This window comes from Glandiceps talaboti, chromosome 21 (genome assembly GCF_964340395.1).
Source record: "Glandiceps talaboti chromosome 21, keGlaTala1.1, whole genome shotgun sequence".
In the NCBI taxonomy this organism is placed as follows: domain Eukaryota; kingdom Metazoa; phylum Hemichordata; class Enteropneusta; family Spengelidae; genus Glandiceps; species Glandiceps talaboti.
The window spans coordinates 17,936,757-17,962,440 of NC_135569.1; the positions used below are offsets into that span (position 1 = coordinate 17,936,757).

The 25,684-nt window shown below is 37.4% G+C and overlaps 1 protein-coding gene across 1 annotated transcript in view; it reads left to right on the forward strand.

Moving 5' to 3' along the window:
- LOC144451138 (protein kinase C iota type-like) overlaps nt 1-25,273 on the forward strand; it is a 92,356-nt gene extending 67,083 nt beyond the window's left edge. Inside the window, exons 13-18 of the mRNA XM_078141915.1 lie at nt 3,103-3,276; nt 8,751-8,876; nt 10,443-10,522; nt 14,605-14,694; nt 17,101-17,216; nt 23,411-25,273. Coding sequence (XP_077998041.1) covers nt 3,103-3,276; nt 8,751-8,876; nt 10,443-10,522; nt 14,605-14,694; nt 17,101-17,216; nt 23,411-23,498 — 674 coding nt within the window. The 3' untranslated portion in view covers nt 23,499-25,273. The remainder of the gene's footprint in view (nt 1-3,102; nt 3,277-8,750; nt 8,877-10,442; nt 10,523-14,604; nt 14,695-17,100; nt 17,217-23,410) is intronic.
- Nucleotides 25,274-25,684: the final 411 nt, after the last annotated feature.

A 25,684-nucleotide genomic window follows, 5' to 3' on the forward strand; every position in this document is an offset into this window, starting at 1 on the left:
CAAGTGTCTATCCTATACAGCTATCAGAGATTACATTCAAGTGTCTACCCCATACAGCTATCAGAGATTACATTCAAGTGTCTATCCTATACAACTATCAGAGATTACATTCAAGTGTCTACCCCATACAGTTATCAGAGATTACATTCAAGTGTCTACCCCATACAGTTATCATAGATTACATTCAAGTGTCTACCCCATACAGTTATCAGAGATTACATTCAAGTGTCTACCCCATACAGCTATCAGAGATTACATTCAAGTGTCTATCCTATACAACTATCAGAGATTACATTCAAGTGTCTACCCCATACAGCTATCAGAGATTACATTGACAAGTGTCTATCCTATACAGCTATCAGAGATTACATTCAAGTGTCTACCCCATACAGCTATCAGAGATTACATTGACAAGTGTCTATCCTATACAGCTATCAGAGATTACATTCAAGTGTCTACCCCATACAGCTATCAGAGATTACATTCAAGTGTCTATCCTATACAGCTATCAGAGATTTCATTCAAGTGTCTAACCCATACAGTTATCAGAGATTACATTCAAGTGTCTACCCCATACAGCTATCAGAGATTACATTCAAGTGTCTACCCCATACAGCTATCAGAGATTACATTCAAGTGTCTATCCTATACAACTATCAGAGATTTCATTCAAGTGTCTACCCCATACAGTTATCAGAGATTACATTCAAGTGTCTACCCCATACAGCTATCAGAGATTACATTCAAGTGTCTACCCCATACAGCTATCAGAGATTACATTCAAGTGTCTACCCCATACAGCTATCAGAGATTTCATTCAAGTGTCTACCCCATACAGCTATCAGAGATTTCATTCAAGTGTCTACCCCATACAGCTATCAGAGATTACATTCAAGTGTCTACCCCATACAGCTATCAGAGATTACATTGACAAGTGTCTATCCCATACAGCTATCAGAGATTACATTCAAGTGTCTACCCCATACAGCTATCAGAGATTACATTCAAGTGTCTACCCCATACAGCTATCAGAGATTTCATTCAAGTGTCTACCCCATACAGCTATCAGAGATTACATTCAAGTGTCTATCCTATACAGCTATCAGAGATTACATTCAAGTGTCTATCCTATACAACTATCAGCTCTCTTTTAAGACTCTTGACCCTTCACAAACTGTTTTCAAAATTAAAGGTGATTCAAAATACTCACATTCACTATAGTTACTATTTTGCTAGACAACTTTCGTGAAACGCATTGTGGTTTTAAAACATTAAAAACTTTGACAAACATCTTAAACTTAGCCTTTTTCAGTCACTTCCATCGGATTTACTTCGCGAGTTTTCGAGTATTTCTAGTCCCATGTAGACCATGCTATTTTGTGCCATCATAGAGAGACTTTGCTAGCATTCAGGCTATGATGAGCATACATGAACAGGTGAATAAAAACTCAACAACATTGTGAAAAAATACATTACTGATGGTTGTAATAAACATTAGTAAACAAAAAAAATACAATCTACACATCTTAACCAAATCCTTACTGATGTTTACTCTCGCTACCTGACTATCGTCTGTACTGTGTCTGTGGGTAATACAAACATTTATTTATTTGAAGTTTCCATATATGTCCCCCATATTTTTGAAATGGGAACATAAATGAAAATGGATAGACTCGATATACATTAATAGTTGTAATTTTGGGGTGTTTCACAGTCAATGACTTTTATTTATCTGATTTTTATCAGTTGCCAGCAAGAGCACTGCCATACTGTCCTGACGACATATTTTAGCCCACTCACTCATGTCACCTTTTTAGCGGCTTATTTAACAATGAAGTAAACATATTTCACCTCAAATAAACATACTAGTATTCATGAGAATACCTATAGAAAACTTCATGAAGGTGTATCATTGGTTTTATGGATCAAGGTTGTATTTTCGGAAGGTCCGACTTTAGGTGGTCCTGTAAGCAGTACTACCGAGGTCCTCAAAACCCATATCTATAAAGGTTGTAATAGCTGTAAAGTTTTATTAGCACAGCTGAACTAATGAAGTTCAATTGTGCTATAAGCATGGTGCGGTGTCTGTTTGTCTGTCTGCCTATGTGTGTGTGTGTAAGTGTGTGCACAACTTGGTCAACTGCTTTTATTAGTATTTGGGAGGGACATTACTCGTGGTTTCTAGTTTGGAAATTGTTCTTGGCAAAATTAATGCATCACAAGTGTGGTTTTGGTAAAAAAACAAAAAAACTTCAAAGTACTTAGCAGATCAGTCTGAAATTTGGTTGGAACGTTCTTAGGGGTGTTTATAATTCAAGAATTTCATGACATGATGATCCTATCAGGGATATGCAAATTAGATATGAAAATGTGACTTTTATGATTTAGCTGAAATTTCCCTGGGATGTTTCTGGGAATCTACAGATCAAGTGATATTAATTACATGATGATCCCATGAGTGATATGCAAATTAGGGCTAAACATGTGATGTCTTTTGTCTGATTTCTCTCATGAATATTTAGCCAGATAAGGTTGCACAGAAATGTTATTATTTTATTGATCAATTAAATCATTAAAATTTATATGGGTATTTAACATAATGTAACAAGTGCATGTTAGTGGCACTTGAATTATCCCTTCTTGAGGTTACTTGGGAACATTCTCTAAGTTTTAGCACAATTGGGAAGCAATGGTTCATGGTAAAGTGTGTCGGTCTTTCAAAAACTGCTGGGCAGATTGGTCTGGAATTAGGTGGGAAGATTCTAAGTATGTTTAGATTAAGAATTGTTCACAACATGATGATCCCATCAGTGATATGCAATGTAGGTCTAAAAATGTGTGTTTTTGGTCCAAAATCTATAATCTATAATTCTAAAACTACCGAGCAGATTGGACAGGAATCACAATGGGATGCATCTAGGGATGTGTAAATGAAGCTCCCATCAGTGATATTATGTGATCAAGGTTCGTAGTAGACAGATCAAAATGTCGCATTTGTTGCCAATTTATCATTCCAAAGTGACTATATTATACTGTCCTAGTGATTCTGTGAACCATTAATGATATATTCTGCATCAATGTACTGTGTTTTTCTTTTAAAAGGTATAATTTATCGTGACTTGAAACTGGACAATGTGTTGTTGGATAGCGATGGTCATATCAAATTAACTGATTATGGTATGTGTAAAGAAGGGCTTCGTCCTGGTGACACTACAAGTACGTTCTGTGGGACACCAAATTATATAGCACCAGAAATTCTTAGAGGAGAGGACTATGGTAAGTGGATATTTGTACACTGAGACACCATTCATGTCTACAAATGTATATATAGAAGATTGAACTTAAACTCAAATACTGACCTTTGACCTAGACCTTGACCTTCAATGTCAAGTAACAATTTGCAACAAAAAAAAGTAGCATCAGAAGTAAGAGACACTATTCAAGTGTGAAAACGTTTTGAGGTAATTATTAAAGTTTTCTTAAATATTGATAGACAGTGCTCTCCAGGTTGTTTAGTTACTTAAAACTGCACTAGCTGTAACTGTAGCATTACTTTTAGATTAGACAACCAACAATATAGTCACTGAAAATTGTTAAAACCCAATAATTAGAATTTCCATTTGACAATAATTAGACATTGTACATATTAATGAGAGTTTGTACAGTAACAGGTTACATTGGGTTGCTCATTTTGATTGATTGGATGAATTTTACCATACATGTACAGCTACACAAATATGTTTACCCTTTGTGTGATTCCATACTGTTCAGGGTGTGCAAAATTATGAGTATTAAGTCGTATATCTAACTAAAAAGAGTTTCCAAAAGTGGTTCATTTGCAGCTAGTGTAGCTTTAACATCTTGATCCAGCTTTTTATGACTTCCAAGCTGTCAAGAACAGTAATCTTGACCCTCATTTATAATTGCCAATTATAGATGCTGTATTCTCCATTTACTGCATTTTTAGCACAACTCAACTAATGAAGTTGTGTGTGTGTGTGTCTGTCTGTCTGTCTGTCTGTCTGTCTGTCTGTCTGTCTGTCTGTCTGTGTGTGTATGTGTGTGTGTGTGTGTGTGTGTGTGTGTGTGTGTGTGTGTGTGTGTCTGTGAACAACTTAGGATCAAAAACTGCTGGACCAATTACTTTGGTATTTGATGGGGACGTTACTTGTGGTGTCTAGTTGCAAATTGTTCAAGGCAAAATGATTGCATCACAGGTGTGTGTATTTCATTAAAAAAAAATTTGCTTTTTAGCACAACTGAACTGATAATGTTCAGTAGTGCTGTAGGCATGTGTAGATGATTTAAACTCAAAAACTGCCAGACTGATTGCCTTGGTATTTGATGGAAACATTGCTTTTAGTGTCTAGTTGGGAAATTGTTCAAAGCAAAATGATCGCATCACAGGTATGTGATTTGGGTAAAAAATGTCATTTTTGGTCAACAAACTTAAACTCAAGAGCTATTGGGCACATTCGTCTGAAATTTGGTGGGAACATACTTAGAGGTGTAAAAATTAAGATTTATTCATGACGTAATGTGTCCATCAGTAATGTGCAAATAAGATCTAAAAATGTGTCTTTTTGGTCAAAAGTCTTTAAGTTTAATTTCAAAACGACAGAGCAGATTGGGTTGATAATGATCTCATCCGTGATATGCAAATTAGGTGTAAAAATTTTGATCAAAAACTCTTATCTCAAATAATACCTGGTCACTGAGATTGAAATTTGATGAGGTGTTTCAAGAAGTGGTATTCTGAAGATTTTGTTCAAAACATTTTGACACAATTGGCCCTAGCAACCATGACCATGCCATTAGCATCATCCTTATGCCAGTATATTTTCCTAAAATAACAACATCATCTGGTAGGCAATAGCCATATGATCGCATATTTTGCAAAGATAACAACAACGCTGGATACTCAACCAGATAATTATTAACAGAAATTGTGCACTTGTACATCGTCATTGGAAGATTTGTTACTGTCCAACACTGCTCATAACTGTGTGTAGGCGCTGTCCAACACTGCTCATAACTGTGTGTAGGTGCTGTCCAACACTGCTCATAGCCTTGTGTAGGTGCTGTCCAACACTGCACATAACCATGTGTAGGTGCTGTCCAACACTACTCATAACTGTGTGTAGGTGCTGCCCAACACTACTCATAACTGTGTGTAGGTGCTGTCCAACACTGCTCATAGTCTTGTGTAGGCGCTGTCCAACACTGCTCATAACCTTGTGTAGGTGCTGTCCAACACTGCTCATAGTCTTGTGTAGGTGCTGTCCAACACTGCTCATTGCCTTGTGTAGGTGCTGTCCAACACTGCTCATTGCCTTGTGTAGGTGCTGTCCAACACTGCTCATGACCTTGTGTAGGTGCTGTCCAACACTGCTCATTGCCTTGTGTAGGTGCTGTCCAACACTGCTCATAACTGTGTGTAAGTGCTGTCCAACACTGCTCATAGTCTTGTGTAGGTGCTGTCCAACACTGCTCATTGCCTTGTGTAGGTGCTGTCCAACACTGCTCATAACTGTGTGTAGGTGCTGTCCAACACTGCTCATAACCGTGTGTAGGTGCTGTCCAACACTACTCATAACCGTGTGTAGGTGCTGTCCAACACTGCTCATTGCCTTGTGTAGGCGCTGTCCAACACTGCTCATAACCTTGCGTGGGTGCTGTCCAACACTGCTCATAACTGTGTGTAGGTGCTATCCAACACTGCTCATAGTCTTGTGTAGGTGCTGTCTAACACTACTCATAACCGTGTGTAGGTGCTGTCCAACACTACTCATAACCGTGTGTACATGTATGTGCTGTCCAACACTGCTCATAGCCTTGTATAGGTGCTGTCCAACACTGCTCATAGCCTTGTATAGGTGCTGTCCAACACTGCTCATAGCCGTGTGTAGGTGCTGTCCAACACTACTCATAACTGTGTGTAGGTGCTGTCCAACACTGCTTATAGCCTTGTGTGGGTGCTGTCTAACACTACTCATAACTGTGTGTAGGTGCTGTCCAACACTGCTCATTGCCTTGTGTAGGTGCTGTCCAACACTGCTCATAACTGTGTGTAGGTGCTGTCCAACACTGCTCATAGCCTTGTGTAGGTGCTGTCCAACACTACTCATAACCGTGTGTAGGTGCTGTCCAACACTGCTCATAGCCTTGTGTGGGTGCTGTCTAACACTACTCATAACTGTGTGTAGGTGCTGTCCAACACTGCTCATAGTCTTGTGTAGGTGCTGTCTAACACTACTCATAGTCTTGTGTAGGTGCTGCCCAACACTACTCATAACTTTGTGTAGGTGCTGTCCAACACTGCTCATAGCCTTGTGTAGGTGCTGTCCAACACTGCTCATAGTCTTGTGTAGGTGCTGTCCAACACTGCTCATAACCTTGTGTAGGTGCTGTCCAACACTACTCATAACCGTGTTTAGGTGCTGCCCAACACTGCTCATAGTCTTGTGTAGGTGCTGTCCAACACTACTCATAACTGTGTGTAGGTGCTGTCCAACACTGCTCATAGCCTTGTGTAGGTGCTGTCCAACACTACTCATAACTGTGTGTAGGTGCTGTCCAACACTGCTCATAGCCTTGTGTAGGTGCTGTCCAACACTGCTCATAGTCTTGTGTAGGTGCTGTCCAACACTGCTCATAGCCTTGTGTGGGTGCTGTCTAACACTACTCATAACCGTGTTTAGGTGCTGTCCAACACTGCTCATAGTCTTGTGTAGGTGCTGTCCAACACTGCTCATAGTCTTGTGTAGGTGCTGTCCAACACTATTCATAGCCTTGTGTAGGTGCTGTCCAACACTACTCATAACTGTGTGTAGGCGCTGTCCAACACTGCTCATAACCTTGTGTAGGTGCTGTCCAACACTACTTATAACCTTGCTCAGATATGTAATGGCTCTCTAAATATATACCTCTTGAACTTCTGTGAGAGCCTGTCAATACAGTCTTTGTGTACCAGGTCCCCTATCCAGCTAGAGCACAATTTAATAGTTTAGCCCAAGGACTTAAGTCATTTAGAAGGTAGTGGCAATGTACAAACTGAGAACATGTGGCTTATAATCCAGATCACCTTAGACTTAAGTTATGATTGGACCATCCTGATTCCACAACAATGAGGCTTATTTTAAACTAACAATGTCTTCTTCAGTGCAGTCACTGTCACACCTTTTGATGTTAATTTATATACACCAAGGTGTGTTAGTGATGACACTGCAGAAGATGGATACACCAAGTTATGCTAGTGATAACACTGCAGAAGATTGATGTACCAATGTGTGTTAGTGATAACACTTCAGGAGATGTAATACGCTAAAGTGTGTTAGTGGTAACACTGCAGAAGATGGATGCACCAAGGTGTATTAGTGATAACACTTCAGGAGATGTAATACGCTAAAGTGTGTTAGTGATAATGCTGGAACAACAAGGAATCTGTACTAGGACCCATGTTATTTTTGATGTACATAAATGACATTGATAATGTAGTGCAGTCTTTCATACTGACGTTTGCAGATGATACCAAACTGCATTCAACTATTAATTCTCAGGCTGTTTGTGTACAGTTGAGTATTATAGCACATCACTGTGGCACAGTGGTCATTCACTTCATATAGAGTTTGCCATTTTAAAGTAAGCATGGTCTTATGTACCAATCAACCTATGATAACCAATACAATCACGTTCAAAAAATAGAGAGATACAGATTTGTTAATTTCAGCTTTGAACAAATGAGTATCAGCTTAATTATTTTTATAGCTATTGTTTGTGTTTTTTAAACAATTTTCAGCCATATTTGGTGTAAAAATGAATTATTTATACAACGGCTCTGGAACCATAAGCGCATACAAGTATCCATTCCTGTAAAAAGATGTTATTTTTCTGCTAGTGTCATTATATTTGACCACATTGAGTACAATCACATGGAAATGAACCAGCATTAACTTCAAATCCATGTTGTGTGTGTGTGTGTGTGTGTGTGTGTGTGTGTGTGTGTGTGTGTGTGTGTGTGTGTGTGTGTGTGTGTGCGTGCGTGCGTGCGTGCGCGCGCGTGTGTGTGTGTGGGCGTGTGTGTGGGCGTGTGTGTGTGTGTGTGTTTAATTGACTGAAAGTAAAATACCACCAGACCAATTACCTTGGTATTTAATGGGAACATTACTTAGGACGGGAACATGAATTGTTCAAATGAAGATGATTGCATCAGAGATGTGTCTGGTAAAGTAACACAATTTTTGGTAAAAAATGTAAACTCCTAAATTTCTGGTCAGATATTTGGTTTGGCTATTCTGTGTAATGATGGGTAGGAAAATGATTTATTTATGACATGGTGATTCTGTGAGTGATATGCAAATTAAGTCAAATGTCAAAAATATACCTGTTTGGTCAAAATCCTTTAATTCCAAAACTATGGTGAAGATTGTGCTGAAATTTAATGGGGATGTATTTTGGGATGTGTAGATGACTATGAAGCATGTGATGATCTTATTCATATGCAAATTGGGTATAGAATGTATGCAAGTATGCCCAGCAACAAAACCATGCCCATAGTAACAGCAAATGATAGTGTCTATTGCAGAGATAACACCAGGGATTAATACATAAGTGAATGGACAATCCAAAAATGGACATATATGTATACCTAGCAACACAACCATACCCATCACAACAGCCGAATGACAGTGTTTATTGCAAACATAAAAATATGGATCCAAAAAGTAAATGTTTATATTTTTCTTTCTTAGATTTCAGTGTTGATTGGTGGGCATTAGGTGTGCTTATGTTTGAAATGCTAGCTGGAAGATCACCATTTGACATCGTAGGTAGTGCTGAAAACCCTGACCAAAATACTGAAGATTATCTGTTCCAAGGTTTGAACACTATACATATTCATTTCATTGTTTATTTATGTGGATATACCATCTGCTAGCTTGAAGTAGCTACCTTATACATGTACACTGTACTGAATGAAACTGTATACAGATATGAAAAAATATGTTGTTTCCTTGCTCTGGAATCACATAGAAGTTGTGAACTACAAGCATAAATAAGTATTCTCCAATGGGCACCACCGAGAGGGGACTTATACATTGGGTTCCATCAGTCTGTCTGTCTGTGTGTGTGTGCATATGTTGACCCTCATATTTCTGGGTCTGTCTGTGTGTGTGTGCATATGTTCACCCTCATTTTTCTGGCATGCACCAACTCATTTCTACCAAACCTCCATAAAGTTAACATATTATCTAAGACATATGCATGCCACTTTCTTTTATTACCATATTTGTTTCCACAATATGCACCACAACTTTAGACGTATAATACATACTACAGTGGCTCCATTCAAGTGTCTAGACCCATATTATCAAATATGAGCTTTCTTGTAAGACCTTGACTTTTGTCATTGAAAGTCCTTTTCGAGGTCAAATAGCCAAATTGGGGTTAACTTCATAGCTTTTGGAATCAAGTATTTCAAGTGATAGCGATATTTTAATCATGTCTTGGTTTTTACTATGTGAGGCATATGTACAGTGCTTAATTTCATGACCTTGACCTGAAAGCAAAATGGCAGCTATGTTTGTGATAAACAAGCACATTTTGCCTAGCTGTTATTGCCAAACGTTTTATACAAATAAACACCATTCAAGTGTCTACCCACACATTATCAATGATGAGCTTTCTAATGAGACATTGACCTTTGACCTTGACACATTTTCAAGGTCCAGTGACCAAAATTTGTCTTTCTAGTGTTAACTCAAGAAGTAGAATAAGCAAAGCACCTTAATGCACCTGCTACCAGAACATAAAATTCCTTACCATTCCTTATTTGAAGTAGTGTTCAATTTGATTTGATTTGAATTTATTTGGCAATAAAATATAGTAAAAATCATACATTTAAAAGTATTGCTGAGGATAACACAACAAAGCAATTAATACTTATTTCCATTGTGGTCCTTTCGTAGCAACAGCCAAATACAGTTGTGCTACATTGCCATTGGCATTATTTTCAGCTTTTTTGCTTTTTTTGTTTCGATGTTTAACAGGAAGCAAATAAGATAAAAAAAAAAAAATACAGTTGTGCTACAACACCATTGGCAATATTTTCATATACCGTATAGAGTGGTATTGAAACATCATGAAATTATATTCTCATCAATTGGCAGTGAAATATTATTTTAGTTACAAAATGTAAAAATGGTAAGAAATTAACGAAGCCAAATCATGAGCAGACCCATATTGATTAGCACACCACTTGCCATATTTGGGCAAAATATGCCGGGGCATGATATGGAAAGTTATTAGCTGGGTTTGATGCAAGTGATCTCCATTCAATCATACTGGAATTGATACTAACTATCTTAGAATAGGGTTAGTTAACGCCAGCTGCTTTACAAATATTTCAGCTCTGTAGAATTTACTTGTCTTTTGCTATTTTTCAGTGATTCTAGAGAAACCTATACGTATACCAAGGTCATTATCAGTTAAAGCTGCATCTGTTCTGAAAGGATTTCTAAATAAAGTGAGTATACAGTCAATGTTAGAATCAGACACAAGGAATTACAAGAACTAAAGAATTATCTGTACTAAATAAAGTGACTATAGTATACTGTCAATGTTACATAGATAACAAGAATTACTAAATAAAGTGTGTGTGTGTGTGTGTGTGTGTGTGTGTGTGTGTGTGTGTGTGTGTGTGTGTGTGTGTGTGAATGAACGGCTTAGTCAAAAACTGCCAAAGCGATTGCTTTGGTGGGACATTAAATATAAAAATTATTTAAATGAAAATGATTGCCTCAGAGATGTACATTTTGGGTCAAAAACGTGATTCTGGTGTGAGAAAATGACTCAGTCTAGAAGTGAAAGGTTATTGTTTTATTGATGTCATTAAATCTTTTATGGGCTTCTTAACATCTCAATGTCAATGGCATTAAGATTAACCTCGAGTCTGTTTGAGGTTGCTTGGAAACGCTGTTTTTAGCACAGCTGAATTAAATCATAGACACTAACTATGATTAAAACAGGTTCATTTATGCTACAGACATGATAAAGAGTCTTGTCCATCTATCTATCTGTCTGTCTGTCTGTCTGTCTGTCTGCCAATCTGTGGTGGACTTAAACTTAAAGAAACTTAAAAGTCAAAAACCACTGGAAAGAATATTTTGATTTCCATTTCACATAAACTTACTCATATTCTGACATTTAGGTATTTATCCCCATCCCCAAACAACCTAGCTAGAAATAAAAAAATATTTCCCCAATATTCCAGTTAAAAATCCTCGCTTGCATGGCTATGTACGTGTGTTCCCAGCTCCTTGCAGATTTCATTTCGAAAAGTGATCTGTATCCTTTGAAAGGTTACTTTTGGTGAGATCATTTAGCTCCCATATTGGAGCTGATGTCATGGTGATGTCTGTCTTGTCTGTCTGTCTGTCTGTCTGTCTGTCTGTCTGTCTGTCTGTGCAGAAATTTTGTTCCACTGAAATGGTCTGCAATTTACTATGTGGCATTGGCATTGTAACTCGGCACTGATTATTTTTTTGGTGGGAATGGCATCCATAGTTAATGCTAATTTGCATAATTAATGATCTTATAAATAGGGCTATACATGAAAAAAGGCTAAACGAAATTGAATGAATCTTGCTACATGTTTTCTTGTGACATTTTGGAAGTACAAACTATGTACATGTATACGATGTGTGTGAGAATGACGTGTTCATTTACATGCATGTAAACATTTGTAATGTATTTAGTGTACATCGAAATACATGTAGTGTGCATGCAAATTTGGAAAAGACACATTGTAATGGACTTTTGACACTGATTTTGGCAGGAACATGTCCCAGGGACACATCAGAAAAAAAGATATTGAACAACCGAAGATATTATGGTATCAAGTTAATTAATTGCTAATTTGCATATTTGATGAACTTTTATAATAAGGAGCATAGGACAGCCAGGCCCTTAATAAAATAATAAAATTTAAAAGCTCTAGAACCAAAAAAGTGGGCAACATTGATAGACATAAAGGATGCTTATTTTCATATAGCAATCCATCCATCAAGTTCTCGATTTCTATGATTTGCTGTAAGCAATCAGGTATATAAGTATATTGCCCTTCCTTTTCTGGGTGGGAACAGCACCACAGGTGTTCACAAAAGTTATGTCAGTAATCATGGAGCTGCAGCACTCTTACACAATCAGAGTACACCTGTACCTCGATGATTGGTTGTTTCACCATTTCTAGCATTCGGTTCTTGTAAGTCAAACGCAATTTGTGTTACAAGTAGTAACAAGTCTGGACCTTTTAGTAAACACAAGTCCAGGAAAATCTCAGCTCACCCCATCGCAGACAATTGTGTTTCTAGGGATGAGATTCTGTCTACACAAAGGCTTTGTAAAGCCAAAGCAAGAATTTACCAAACTCGTTGCCATGATAAACCTTCTGAGACAGAAACAATTAATATCAGCATGCTGGATGTCAAGTCTAATGGGACTTCTGAACTCAGTGACAGATATAATCGCATACGCAAGACTTTATATGTGCCCAATTCAGTGGTTCCTTCTGTCACTATGGAAACTATGTGCTTCCCCTGGACTACATATAACCAGTGACAAAGGAACTTTTGGATTAACTGGTATGGTGGGAGAACCCTCAAAACTTTTTTGTTGGTATATTAGACTTCACAAACAGGAGTCAAACCTAGTTCTATTTACCAATGCATCAAAAGGTGGGTGGGGGCACATCTTCAAGAGTGGCAAGTGGACAACACTTGGTCACCAGCAGAAAGTCAACAGCACATAAACTGGTTGGAAGTGAAAGTAGTTTGGTTGGCACTGCAAGAGGGTCAGATTCAAGGACAACAGGTTCTTGTCAGGTCCGACAACTCCACAGTAGTATCCTACATAAATCAACAAGGAAGTACCCAATGCATTCCTTCAATCTGTGCTGTCCGGTATGGGAAATGATCCTATGGTGCAAACAGAGGGCAATTCTAATAAAGGCAATTGATCTGGCTGGAAAAGGCAACCTGATAGCAGATGCTCTCTCATGCAAGAAGGTCACAGTGGTCCCAATGGAATGGTGCTTAAACAATGTAGTTTTTCAATCAATAATGCTACTATGGCCAAGTCTGCAGATAGATCTGTTTGCCACGGTAACCAATCACAAGCTGCCAATGTACATCTCCCCTCATCCCGATCCTCTTGCTATTGAGACAGACGCATTGACAGTCTCATGGCAGGGACTGGATGTCTATACATTCCCTCCATTTGCTCTGACCCCACAAGTACTGAACAAAATAAGCAGAGACCAGTACGTTGTGATTCTGATAGCACCAAAATGGCCAAAGTGGTCTTGGTTTCCTTTCCTATTGCCCCCCCCCCCCCACCCCACCCCTTAGGCAAGTTTTTGATCTCGCTATAGGTTGTTTGGGGACAGACAGGGAGAAATGCCTAAATGTAAGAATATGGGTAAGAACATGTATATGTGAAATGGAAATAAGTTTCCAATGGAAACTACAGTTTTGTATGGATCTTGATTTTAGTCTCTAGTTAGCACAAGTGAACTAATTTAGTTCAAGTGCTATAGGCATGATGCGTTGTCTGGGTGTCTGGCCATCTGACTGTCTATCTGTATATATATGTTGACTTAACTCAAAAGCCACCCAATTGATTGCCATGGTATTGCTGGGGACATTACTTTTGGATAAATAACACCAGTGATGGGAATGTAAATGAATATACATTGAACATTGTGTGTAGATATGCCTTGAAACAAGACCATGATGGTGTATATGTTACACCCAATCTGTGAAATTACCCAATTCATGAAATGGGTAGGTAACTTTGCCCAGTTCATGAAATAGTCAATCGTGTTGCCCAGGTTATGAAGTGGGTATGGTAAGATATGCCCAGTACATGAAATGAGCATCTTGTATAGGACACATACAAAATAAGAATCAAATAACTTTATTATCATGTATTTACAAACTCATCACTTCACAATTCTTATTTTATAATAATTCAGTGTAGCTTGTGTTTTTAATAAAGTTCGATAATCAACACCTCAGTTCAAAACTTCTTATGAAACATGCAAATATAAACGACTCGACAGAAACAACTTGAAGGCTAAAAAGCATGAGAACTGGTAAATACAATTTCCAGTTGAAACTGTGTTTTGCAGAGACAGCAAAAAAAAAATGTTTTACAAGTTGAATTGCGATTAGAGTTTATTGTGTTTATTGATGTCATATGATATAAACATACATGTAGGACAGGTCGTTCATTTTCCCATTTCGCATTAAGACATTTCGTTTTGAGGGGGGAGGGGGGGGGGGTTTAAACTAAAACGAAGAAATTATGTTTCTTGTGCGTCAGTTTTAAAATGACACAGCCCCTTACATTGCACATTTCATGAATTGGGCAGTTTCACGGATTGGGTGTAACATATATATTGCAGATATAACACCATGTATGGGTGGGCATGGGAATAAAGCTACAAACAATGTGTGCAAATCTGCCAAGCAACAAGACCACATATCATTATAGTGTACTGTCAAAAGTTGTGCTACAATGACATTGGCACTTTTATTCTTTTTTCAGAATCCAGCAGAGAGACTAGGTTGCCATCCTCAAACCGGCTTTGCTGATATCCAGTCACATCCATTCTTTAGGACCATTGTATGGGATGAGGTGAGTAATATACATGCCGACATTGTTTACATCATAGACATTGAAGAGAGGGATAGGAAACAGTGGCATATCCTTTGAAGCAATATGAGTTGGATTACATCACTTTTTACATATAAGGGCAGGTTATATATTATGGATGTAATATAAATTCATATAAATTCATAAATCAGCTATACATGTATATCTACATTAATTTTTCAAATTAAAATTTAGAGATACTATGTCGTTTTATTTTACGAATTTGGACTGTGAGTTCTACAACATGTTCATCGAACTCAAGTATAAACATGGCTGACACGTACACGTGTTTCACACATTGTGATTTCCTATTCTAGTTCCTGCCAACCGTATTCCAATTTTACTCTAAGTTATCTTCAGACATTACTAGTCTAGTTCCTGACAACCATATTTTAGCCAACGTTTATTACCGTTATTAATGTAGGGTAAAATTGGAATACGGTCGTCAGGAACTAGACTGATAATGTATGGCGCTAACGTATGGTAAAATCGGAATACGGTTATCTGGAACTGACTATGATTTCCTGACCCGTCTTGATACTTTGGAACTTTTCAATTTTGAACTCTAGGACCAAAACGAGGCATTTGTTCTCTAAAAATGTGTAAGACATTTAGCTTTCGTCCGTATTTGTCAACAGTGTAAATGTCAATGGTACATAGGGCTTACGGTGTATGTATACTACTACTACATGTACTATGTGACATTTCAGTTTCTTGTGCATAGCGTACTAAAAACTACTACTACTATTGAAAATTGGTGATGGGAAATGCTTACAGCATGTACATGTGTACTAATAATCAAAACTACTCTATTTTGCTTGTCATTAATTACCATTTCTCTAGATTGAAATATTATAGCCATCTAGTTTGCAGCATAAGTTTGGCACTGACAACGTATTCCCAGAAATGATAGTCAGTTCGGAAATGACGGTGTGACACCATGACGTACTTGTTGTTGACATGCCAAATTTTCATAGCATGCTCTTTAGTTCGGATATTTTCAATCTGTCAATGCTTTCCATGATAACGTGTGGTTGTAGATTGTCACAAAAGGGAGAATTTTTACAGACAATTGCATTGACCTTCATGTAAACAATATGGCAAGGCTGATAGCATGACCCCCTTGACAACCGTTGTTATGCATATTTGCATATCTTGCGAGATCTGCCGCGAGAATACTTTATTGCATGTAATACATTCTAGGATCGGGTGATGGTGAGACCTGAGCTACTGAACCTGTTGGGATGTAGTGTTCAATCCTATTCGTCAGTCCCATTTCTCCATTGATTGAAAATATGTCCTTATATGAGTGTATCACTATGTTTCTCATTCTCCGTCACATCTGTGTCATTTGCTAGTGTCTGAGATATCACATCCTCTGTTGCTTTTTTGTGTGCACTGTTTGGGTGATTACAAGATCCCAGCTTTGGTGTTCAATGCTGTTGTGAAGTTGTTTATCACAGAACCTGTTGTAATCTTACAAGCAGCATTTGATGGTTTAGTCATGTGCATTAATACTTTTTTATCATCTTGAACCACATCTAATACGCGTCCACAGCTAACACCCATCTGCTCACAGGCTTTTGACTCGGCTGACTCAGCAATTCCTTGTGTTCCAGATTCTAAATTGTCATCTGATAGTCTCCCTGCAACAACTCATTTATTATGAGGCAATAGAGTGATGACAGGTGTTGCTGCATAGATGTAGCAGATAATTGACCTGGCGCTTGGACATTGTGTTGTATTCACAGATTCAGTATTGCTATCTTTCCCATGATTTATTGATCAATCTATTTATCAATCATAATAAACCTCATTTCCAATTGACAATGGCCATTAGGGAAAAAGGTCTATTCCAATAATAGTTTGATAAGTTGAGTGCTTTACCACTGTGAATCTATGCTGATCTATCCTGTGTTTTCCAATTGTTATCAGATCACATACAGTTCCCAAATCAGAGTCATCAGTACCCTGTGGCATGTCGATTGGTGGTGCCGTCATCCCCTCACCCCCTTCAACCAGTGAATCAAGAACTACACTTATTTGGGCTCATTTGTCTAAGAACCATTTGCATTTGGATTGTATGCTCCCCGGGGAGTTGAAGAAGACTAAAGGGCCGTTGTGCTGTTCTGATCCAAGCCAGGGGTAATAATTGTAAAGTGCTTTGAGCATAGAGTGGGAAAGCGCTACATAAGATCCCAACATTATTTCCACTTCATCGATCTGTCAAATAATTGCCCTAAATTTCTCATACTTGTAGTTGTACCGATATAATCAACTCTCTATGTTACATTTAGTAAACTTCAGAACTCAGAATTGCTTACTAGGCTGTAGTGGGATTTTCAGACAGCAAACTCATATATTTTGAACGATATTTTTTAATTCCAGATTGAAGCTCGTCAAGTGACTCCACCCTTTAAGCCTTATGTGTTAACAGACAGAGATTTAGAGAACTTTGATCCACAGTTTACCAATGAACCGGTACAACTCACCCCAGATAATTCGTAAGTTAATGTCAGCTGAATATCTTTTACATGTAATTTATCTCCAGATTATGAATTCACTAACAACAGTTTGGAGTTGTACTAGCCATTGTCAGTATTGCTAGTGAATTGATAATTTAGAATTGTACTAGCCATTGTCAGTATTGCTAGTGAATTGATAATTTAGAGTTGTACTAGCCATTGTCAGTATTGCTAGTGAATTGATAATTTAGAGTTGTACTAGCCATTGTCAGTATTGCTAGTGAATTGATAATTTAGAATTGTACTAGCCATTGTCAGTATTGCTAGTGAATTGATAATTTAGAATTGTACTAGCCATTGTCAGTATTGCTAGTGAATTGATAATTTAGAATTGTACTAGCCATTGTCAGTATTGCTAGTGAATTGATAATTTAGAATTGTACTAGCCATTGTCAGTATTGCTAGTGAATTGATAATTTAGAATTGTACTAGCCATTGTCAGTATTGCTAGTGAATTGATAATTTGGAGTTGTACTAGCCATTGTCAGTATTGCTAGTGAATTGATAATTTGGAGTTGCACTAGCCATTGTCAGTATTGCTAGTGAATTGATAATTTGGAATTGTACTAGCCATTGTCAGTATTGCTAGTGAATTGATAATTTGGAGTTGTACTAGCCATTGTCAGTATTGCTAGTGAATTGATAATTTGGAGTTGTACTAGCCATTGTCAGTATTGCTAGTGAATTGATAATTTGGAATTTTACTAGCCATTGTCAGTATTGCTAGTGAATTGATAATTTGGAGTTGTACTAGCCATTGTCAGTATTGCTAGTGAATTGATAATTTGGAGTTGTACTAGCCATTGTCAGTATTGCTAGTGATTTGATAATTTGGAGTTGTACTAGCCATTGTCAGTATTGCTAGTGAATTGATAATTTGGAGTTGTACTAGCCATTGTCAGTATTGCTAGTGAATTGATAATTTGGAATTGTACTAAAGGGTTTTACATCACTTTTGGATTAAAAGGGTCATTGGGAACCCAAGGTCTGAAAAGTTGGGGGTCCCAACTGCAAATCTTGGTATCATTCACAAAATCAAGACAGTAATGTCTGTTAAACTAGGTAATAGGACAATGGGGATATGAAAATAAGCAAGAACAAAATTGAATTGAATTGGCAAATGAAAATGTCCAGCTTTTATTCTACCATGATAAGACAAGTTACAACTTTGCTATACATGTACATGTAGTTTTTTGTTCATATTTTACCAGCACACATTCTGGCTATGCTCCAGGAAATCCAAGTTATCTATGAAGGGTCAACCAGTATAATAAACATAAACCTGTTCTTAGAGGATTCAGTCTATTTCTGGCCCATCCTCAACATATCGGGCATTTGTAACAATTTTTTATGTGTCGTTATGTCACAAGTTTCATCAAGCATAATACCAATAAAGTCACTTCCATGTATCTGGTCAAGAAGAGATTTTGAAAGTATCTTTTCAGTGCATTCTTCAAACTCCATGACAATCTTTGGCCATTTGTTATAGTTAATGTCTAAACCATTCAAATTTTGCACATGCATGATATCGATAAATACAAGGCAAGTGGGATCCCGTCTAAATATAAACAGTATGTAATTGGCCTGTGTATGATTTTAGATTCTCACTCTTCTCTTGAGATCTACTCACGTTGGCTACATTACGAGCTGCTGTAAAGTCTGACTTTATGGACAACAATTGAATACTGTTAACATGATGTGTAGAGCCTTGATGTTATGTAAGAGTTGAGTTTGTAAATTTGTACATCCTTCAGTGAAGTATTTTGTGTTTTCACATTCAAACAAACCTCGCATTCCATGACGTTAAAGTCTGAAATGTAACAAACCTCGCATTCCATGACGTTAAAGTCTGAAATGTAACAAACCTCGCATTCCATGACGTTAAAGTCTGAAATGTAACAAACCTCGCATTCCATGACGTTAAAGTCTGAAATGTAACAAACCTCGCATTCCATGACGTTAAAGTCTGAAATGTAACAAACCTCGCATTCCATGACGTTAAAGTCTGAAATGTAACAAACCTCGCATTCCATGACGGTAAAGTCTGAAATGTAACGAACCTCGCATTCCATGATGTTAAAGTCTGAAATGTAACAAACCTCGCATTCCATGACGTTAAAGTCTGAAATGTAACAAACCTCGCATTCCATGGTGGTAAAGTCTGAAATGTAACAAACCTCGCATTCCATGACGGTAAAGTCTGAAATGTAACAAACCTCGCATTCCATGATGTTAAAGTCTGAAATGTAACAAACCTCGCATTCCATGACGGTAAAGTCTGAAATGTAACAAACCTCGCATTCCATGATGTTAAAGTCTGAAATGTAACAAACCTCGCATTCCATGACGGTAAAGTCTGAAATGTAACAAAGTAATTTAAAACATTTAAATCAAGCCACCTATTGTTGAATGATCTACTAATTCTTGGTAGAGCCGGTGACTTCTCACTAGTATCGGTTGATGATACTGCTATGATAGAATCTGTCTCAGACGGCTTGCTGCCAAAGGAATGGCGGAGGTTGCTCTTAGCCCCCGAAACAGGGAGGCTATTATGATGGGCTCCATCTGTGTGTCCGTAAACTGTCATTTCTCAGACATGTAACATGCAATTTCATTCATACTGTGCACATAGGTGACATAATATGTGGTACATATGCACATCACTTTGTTTTGCAAAATATGCAAATTTGACCAAATAGTTAATGTCTAAACCATTCAAATTTTGCACATGCATGATATCGATAAATACAAGGCAAGGGGGATCCCGTCTAAATATAAACAGTATGTAATTGGCCTGTGTATGATTTTAGATTCTCACTCTTCTCTTGAGATCTACTCACGTTGGCTACATTACGAGCTGCTGTAAAGTCTGACTTTATGGACAACAATTGAATACTGTTAACATGATGTGTAGAGCCTTGATGTTATGTAAGAGTTGAGTTTGTAAATTTGTACATCCTTCAGTGAAGTATTTTGTGTTTTCACATTCAAACAAACCTCGCATTCCATGACGTTAAAGTCTGAAATGTAACAAACCTCGCATTCCATGACGTTAAAGTCTGAAATGTAACAAACCTCGCATTCCATGACGTTAAAGTCTGAAATGTAACAAACATCGCATTCCATGACGTTAAAGTCTGAAATGTAACAAACCTCGCATTCCATGACGTTAAAGTCTGAAATGTAACAAACCTCGCATTCCATGACGTTAAAGTCTGAAATGTAACAAACCTCGCATTCCATGACGGTAAAGTCTGAAATGTAACGAACCTCGCATTCCATGATGTTAAAGTCTGAAATGTAACAAACCTCGCATTCCATGACGTTAAAGTCTGAAATGTAACAAACCTCGCATTCCATGGTGGTAAAGTCTGAAATGTAACAAACCTCGCATTCCATGACGGTAAAGTCTGAAATGTAACAAACCTCGCATTCCATGATGTTAAAGTCTGAAATGTAACAAACCTCGCATTCCATGGCGGTAAAGTCTGAAATGTAACAAACCTCGCATTCCATGACGGTAAAGTCTGAAATGTAACAAACCTCGCATTCCATGATGTTAAAGTCTGATATGTAACAAACCTCGCATTCCATGACGGTAAAGTCTGAAATGTAACAAACCTCGCATTCCATGACGGTAAAGTCTGAAATGTAACAAACCTCGCATTCCATGGCGGTAAAGTCTGAAATGTAACAAACCTCGCATTCCATGACGGTAAAGTCTGAAATGTAACAAACCTCGCATTCCATGATGTTAAAGTCTGAAATGTAACAAACCTCGCATTCCATGACGGTAAAGTCTGAAATGTAACAAAGTAATTTAAAACATTTAAATCAAGCCACCTATTGTTGAATGATCTACTAATTCTTGGTAGAGCCGGTGACTTCTCACTAGTATCGGTTGATGATACTGCTATGATAGAATCTGTCTCAGACGGCTTGCTGCCAAAGGAATGGCGGAGGTTGCTCTTAGCCCCCGAAACAGGGAGGCTATTATGATGGGCTCCATCTGTGTGTCCGTAAACTGTCATTTCTCAGACATGTAACATGCAATTTCATTCATACTGTGCACATAGGTGACATAATATGTGGTACATATGCACATCACTTTGTTTTGCAAAATATGCAAATTTGACCAAATAGTTAATGTCTAAACCATTCAAATTTTGCACATGCATGATATCGATAAATACAAGGCAAGGGGGATCCCGTCTAAATATAAACAGTATGTAATTGGCCTGTGTATGATTTTAGATTCTCACTCTTCTCTTGAGATCTACTCACGTTGGCTACATTACGAGCTGCTGTAAAGTCTGACTTTATGGACAACAATTGAATACTGTTAACATGATGTGTAGAGCCTTGATGTTATGTAAGAGTTGAGTTTGTAAATTTGTACATCCTTCAGTGAAGTATTTTGTGTTTTCACATTCAAACAAACCTCGCATTCCATGACGTTAAAGTCTGAAATGTAACAAACCTCGCATTCCATGACGTTAAAGTCTGAAATGTAACAAACCTCGCATTCCATGACGTTAAAGTCTGAAATGTAACAAACCTCGCATTCCATGACGTTAAAGTCTGAAATGTAACAAACCTCGCATTCCATGACGTTAAAGTCTGAAATGTAACAAACCTCGCATTCCATGACGTTAAAGTCTGAAATGTAACAAACCTCGCATTCCATGACGGTAAAGTCTGAAATGTAACGAACCTCGCATTCCATGATGTTAAAGTCTGAAATGTAACAAACCTCGCATTCCATGACGTTAAAGTCTGAAATGTAACAAACCTCGCATTCCATGGTGGTAAAGTCTGAAATGTAACAAACCTCGCATTCCATGACGGTAAAGTCTGAAATGTAACAAACCTCGCATTCCATGATGTTAAAGTCTGAAATGTAACAAACCTCGCATTCCATGGCGGTAAAGTCTGAAATGTAACAAACCTCGCATTCCATGACGGTAAAGTCTGAAATGTAACAAACCTCGCATTCCATGATGTTAAAGTCTGATATGTAACAAACCTCGCATTCCATGACGGTAAAGTCTGAAATGTAACAAACCTCGCATTCCATGACGGTAAAGTCTGAAATGTAACAAACCTCGCATTCCATGGCGGTAAAGTCTGAAATGTAACAAACCTCGCATTCCATGACGGTAAAGTCTGAAATGTAACAAACCTCGCATTCCATGATGTTAAAGTCTGATATGTAACAAACCTCGCATTCCATGACGGTAAAGTCTGAAATGTAACAAACCTCGCATTCCATGACGGTAAAGTCTGAAATGTAACAAACCTCGCATTCCATGGCGGTAAAGTCTGAAATGTAACAAACCTCGCATTCCATGACGGTAAAGTCTGAAATGTAACAAACCTCGCATTCCATGATGTTAAAGTCTGAAATGTAACAAACCTCGCATTCCATGACGGTAAAGTCTGAAATGTAACAAAGTAATTTAAAACATTTAAATCAAGCCACCTATTGTTGAATGATCTACTAATTCTTGGTAGAGCCGGTGACTTCTCACTAGTATCGGTTGATGATACTGCTATGATAGAATCTGTCTCAGACGGCTTGCTGCCAAAGGAATGGCGGAGGTTGGTCTTTCATTTTGGCTATATTCAAAGTTGAGAATAACAATGAAATTAAAAGTTTAACCCTATCTGAAACAAGTTAACAGTTTGAAAAAGTACAGTAACAGTATATATTTTGTTATTGGTGTCAAGTAACATCCTTATGAATAATGAGCATTTCAGTTCAAATCAGGAGCTTTCATTGTACTCAGAATCAGATGCAAACTTGAACATGTCAAATGAAGGGGGATATTAGCTATGCCAAAAGTCATTAAATGTCCATAATTATGCATAAAAGACACAATATATTGCGTCATGTAAAAGCCTGGTACTAGCCATTATCAGCATTGCTTGACCAAGTGAAATGAGAATGTGGAATTGTTATTATGAATTCCCTTATAATGCAAATAATGGCTAGTACAACAATATATCTAAGTAACAACATATCATTGATTAATTTTAGTTATTATTTGCACATGTGTTAACATTGGTACAGTACTCCATTCAAAAGTGTATAATTTGAATAATCAATGTTATTAAATATTGGCATATTAAAGTTATGATACTTACCACATCCTTGTTTGTTTTCTCAACAGTAAAGTCATCAGCAAGATTGATCAGTCTGAGTTTGAAGGGTTTGAATATGTGAATCCACTGCTCATGTCAGGAGAAGATGCAGTGTAAAAAGACAAAGTACAATGTGAATCCATTGCTAATGTTGGGAGAACACACAATGTAGAAGACAAAGTAGAATGTGAATCCATTGCTAATGTTGGGAGAAGATGCAATGTAGAAGACAAATTGCCTTGACTTCAGAACACACTTGGAGGGTGCTCTTAGCCCCCGAAACAGGGAGGCTATTATGATGGGCTCCATCTGTGTGTCCGTAAACTGTCATTTCTCAGACATGTAACATGCAATTTCATTCATACTGTGCACATAGGTGACATAATATGTGGTACATATGCACATCACTTTGTTTTGCAAAATATGCAAATTTGACCAATCAGTAATTTCTATACAACTCATAAATTATAATACTTAGACTTCATTCAAGTGTCTACCCCTATATTATCAGATACACACTATCTTATGACACTTTGACCTTGACCTTGACCTTCAGGGTCAATTGTCAATAGCCATAATATTCTTGCATATCACATGCAATTAGTGGTGTTCTGTGTTCAATTTCTTTTAAATCATGTTCACAAATAATACAGACAGGAGAGACTTGATCAAGCTCATGTCAATCTTTACTGAATGGTGGCCATTTTATGCTAAAAATCAATATTTATTGCATAACTCAGAACTATATTATATAGAGGCTTCATTCAATGCCTACCCCTACATAATAAGATGTGAGCTTTTATTAAGACTTAATGGACCTTAATGTTGACCACTTAACAAAATCAGTTATACTCCTCTCCAACTCTTCCCGATTGTTTCAACTGTGCTCTCAATTTCATTTAGTGGACTCTTTTTCAGTTAATGAGACACTTTCAAACAAAGAAAGTGTCTGCATACTGTTAATCTCTGAAAGGAACCGTCCACTAACACTTTCAACCCATGAATGAAACTGTCCTCAGCATGTTAATCATTTCTATAATACTGTCCCCAACTTGTCAACTGTTACAATGCAGCCAACATGTGCTTCCCAGCCTATAACCATGCTCTACCATGCCTAATTCTGCACCTGTTATTCTTTAAAGTGTGTGTAGAAAGTCACCCTTACCTTGGTGGGTCTCGAACACAGCACCTCTAGTTCTGTACCTATCTATCCAAAGACCTACTCTATAACCACACTTCACTACAAAGTGACTTGTCCAGAAAGCATGTTTCCATATAGAATTTGTTCATTGACAGGACAATGTGTATGTGCACCAGGGTTAATAAAGAGCTGTAGGTGGGTAAAAAACATAAATACTGTTTGAATTGATACTATAACTTTGTTACAGTACGAGTCTTTGCCAGGTTAATGGATTCCACACTGAACTTTTGGGGAAAACATGGGATTATTTGGCTGAGATATATGGGATGGGTTTTCTATAGTGAACTTTGTAATTAACATGATAATAGGTAAGATGTTATGTAACAGGGCTGTAGATGACAAGGTTGACACTCTGGTGAAAAACTAAAACCTCATCAAATTCAAAATGTAACTTCGTTATAGGACAAGTCCTCAGCCATTAACTGAAAATAATGAGACACTGTTGGGTAAAGCTCCATCATTTTGTCCTTGGTGCACAAAGTAATGATTCAAAGATTTACCCAACATGTTTGATGGCCTCTGACTTGACCTATAACTATCAGTTTAATTTCGTTCAATCAATCACATGGTGTTCATTTTAGTCACACGCAAGTAAACTACATTAGAGTTATCTGTGTTCTACGAAGATTTGTTTCTTTAGATTCAAATATTGAATCTGATCTGGATATTGATTATTTTCACAATTTCTGTTTTGTTAATCATGATAGTGATATACATGTATGGCATTAATTTAATGTATGAGTGTGTAATATATATATATATGTGTGTGTGTGTGTGTGTGTGTGTGTGTGTGTGTGTGTGTGTGTGTTAGTATTAAGTTTGTGCCTGTGTCAAATTAGAAATGAAATCACAATGAGTCCACTCATCAGATGTAGTCATTTTCAATATTTTGTTTGTTTTAATAATTCAGTGCTCTTATTGAATGCTAGATTATGTTAGCATACAAGTTGTCAAAGGCTGATATGTCATATACATAACAATCCTAATAACCTTATCTCTTCATGTAACCAAATCTTTCTTACACGTATGTTGCAGTCTTCATTTGATTTGATATCTCTTCTAGCCAAATTTAATTTCCATAAATGCCTACTTGATACTAATG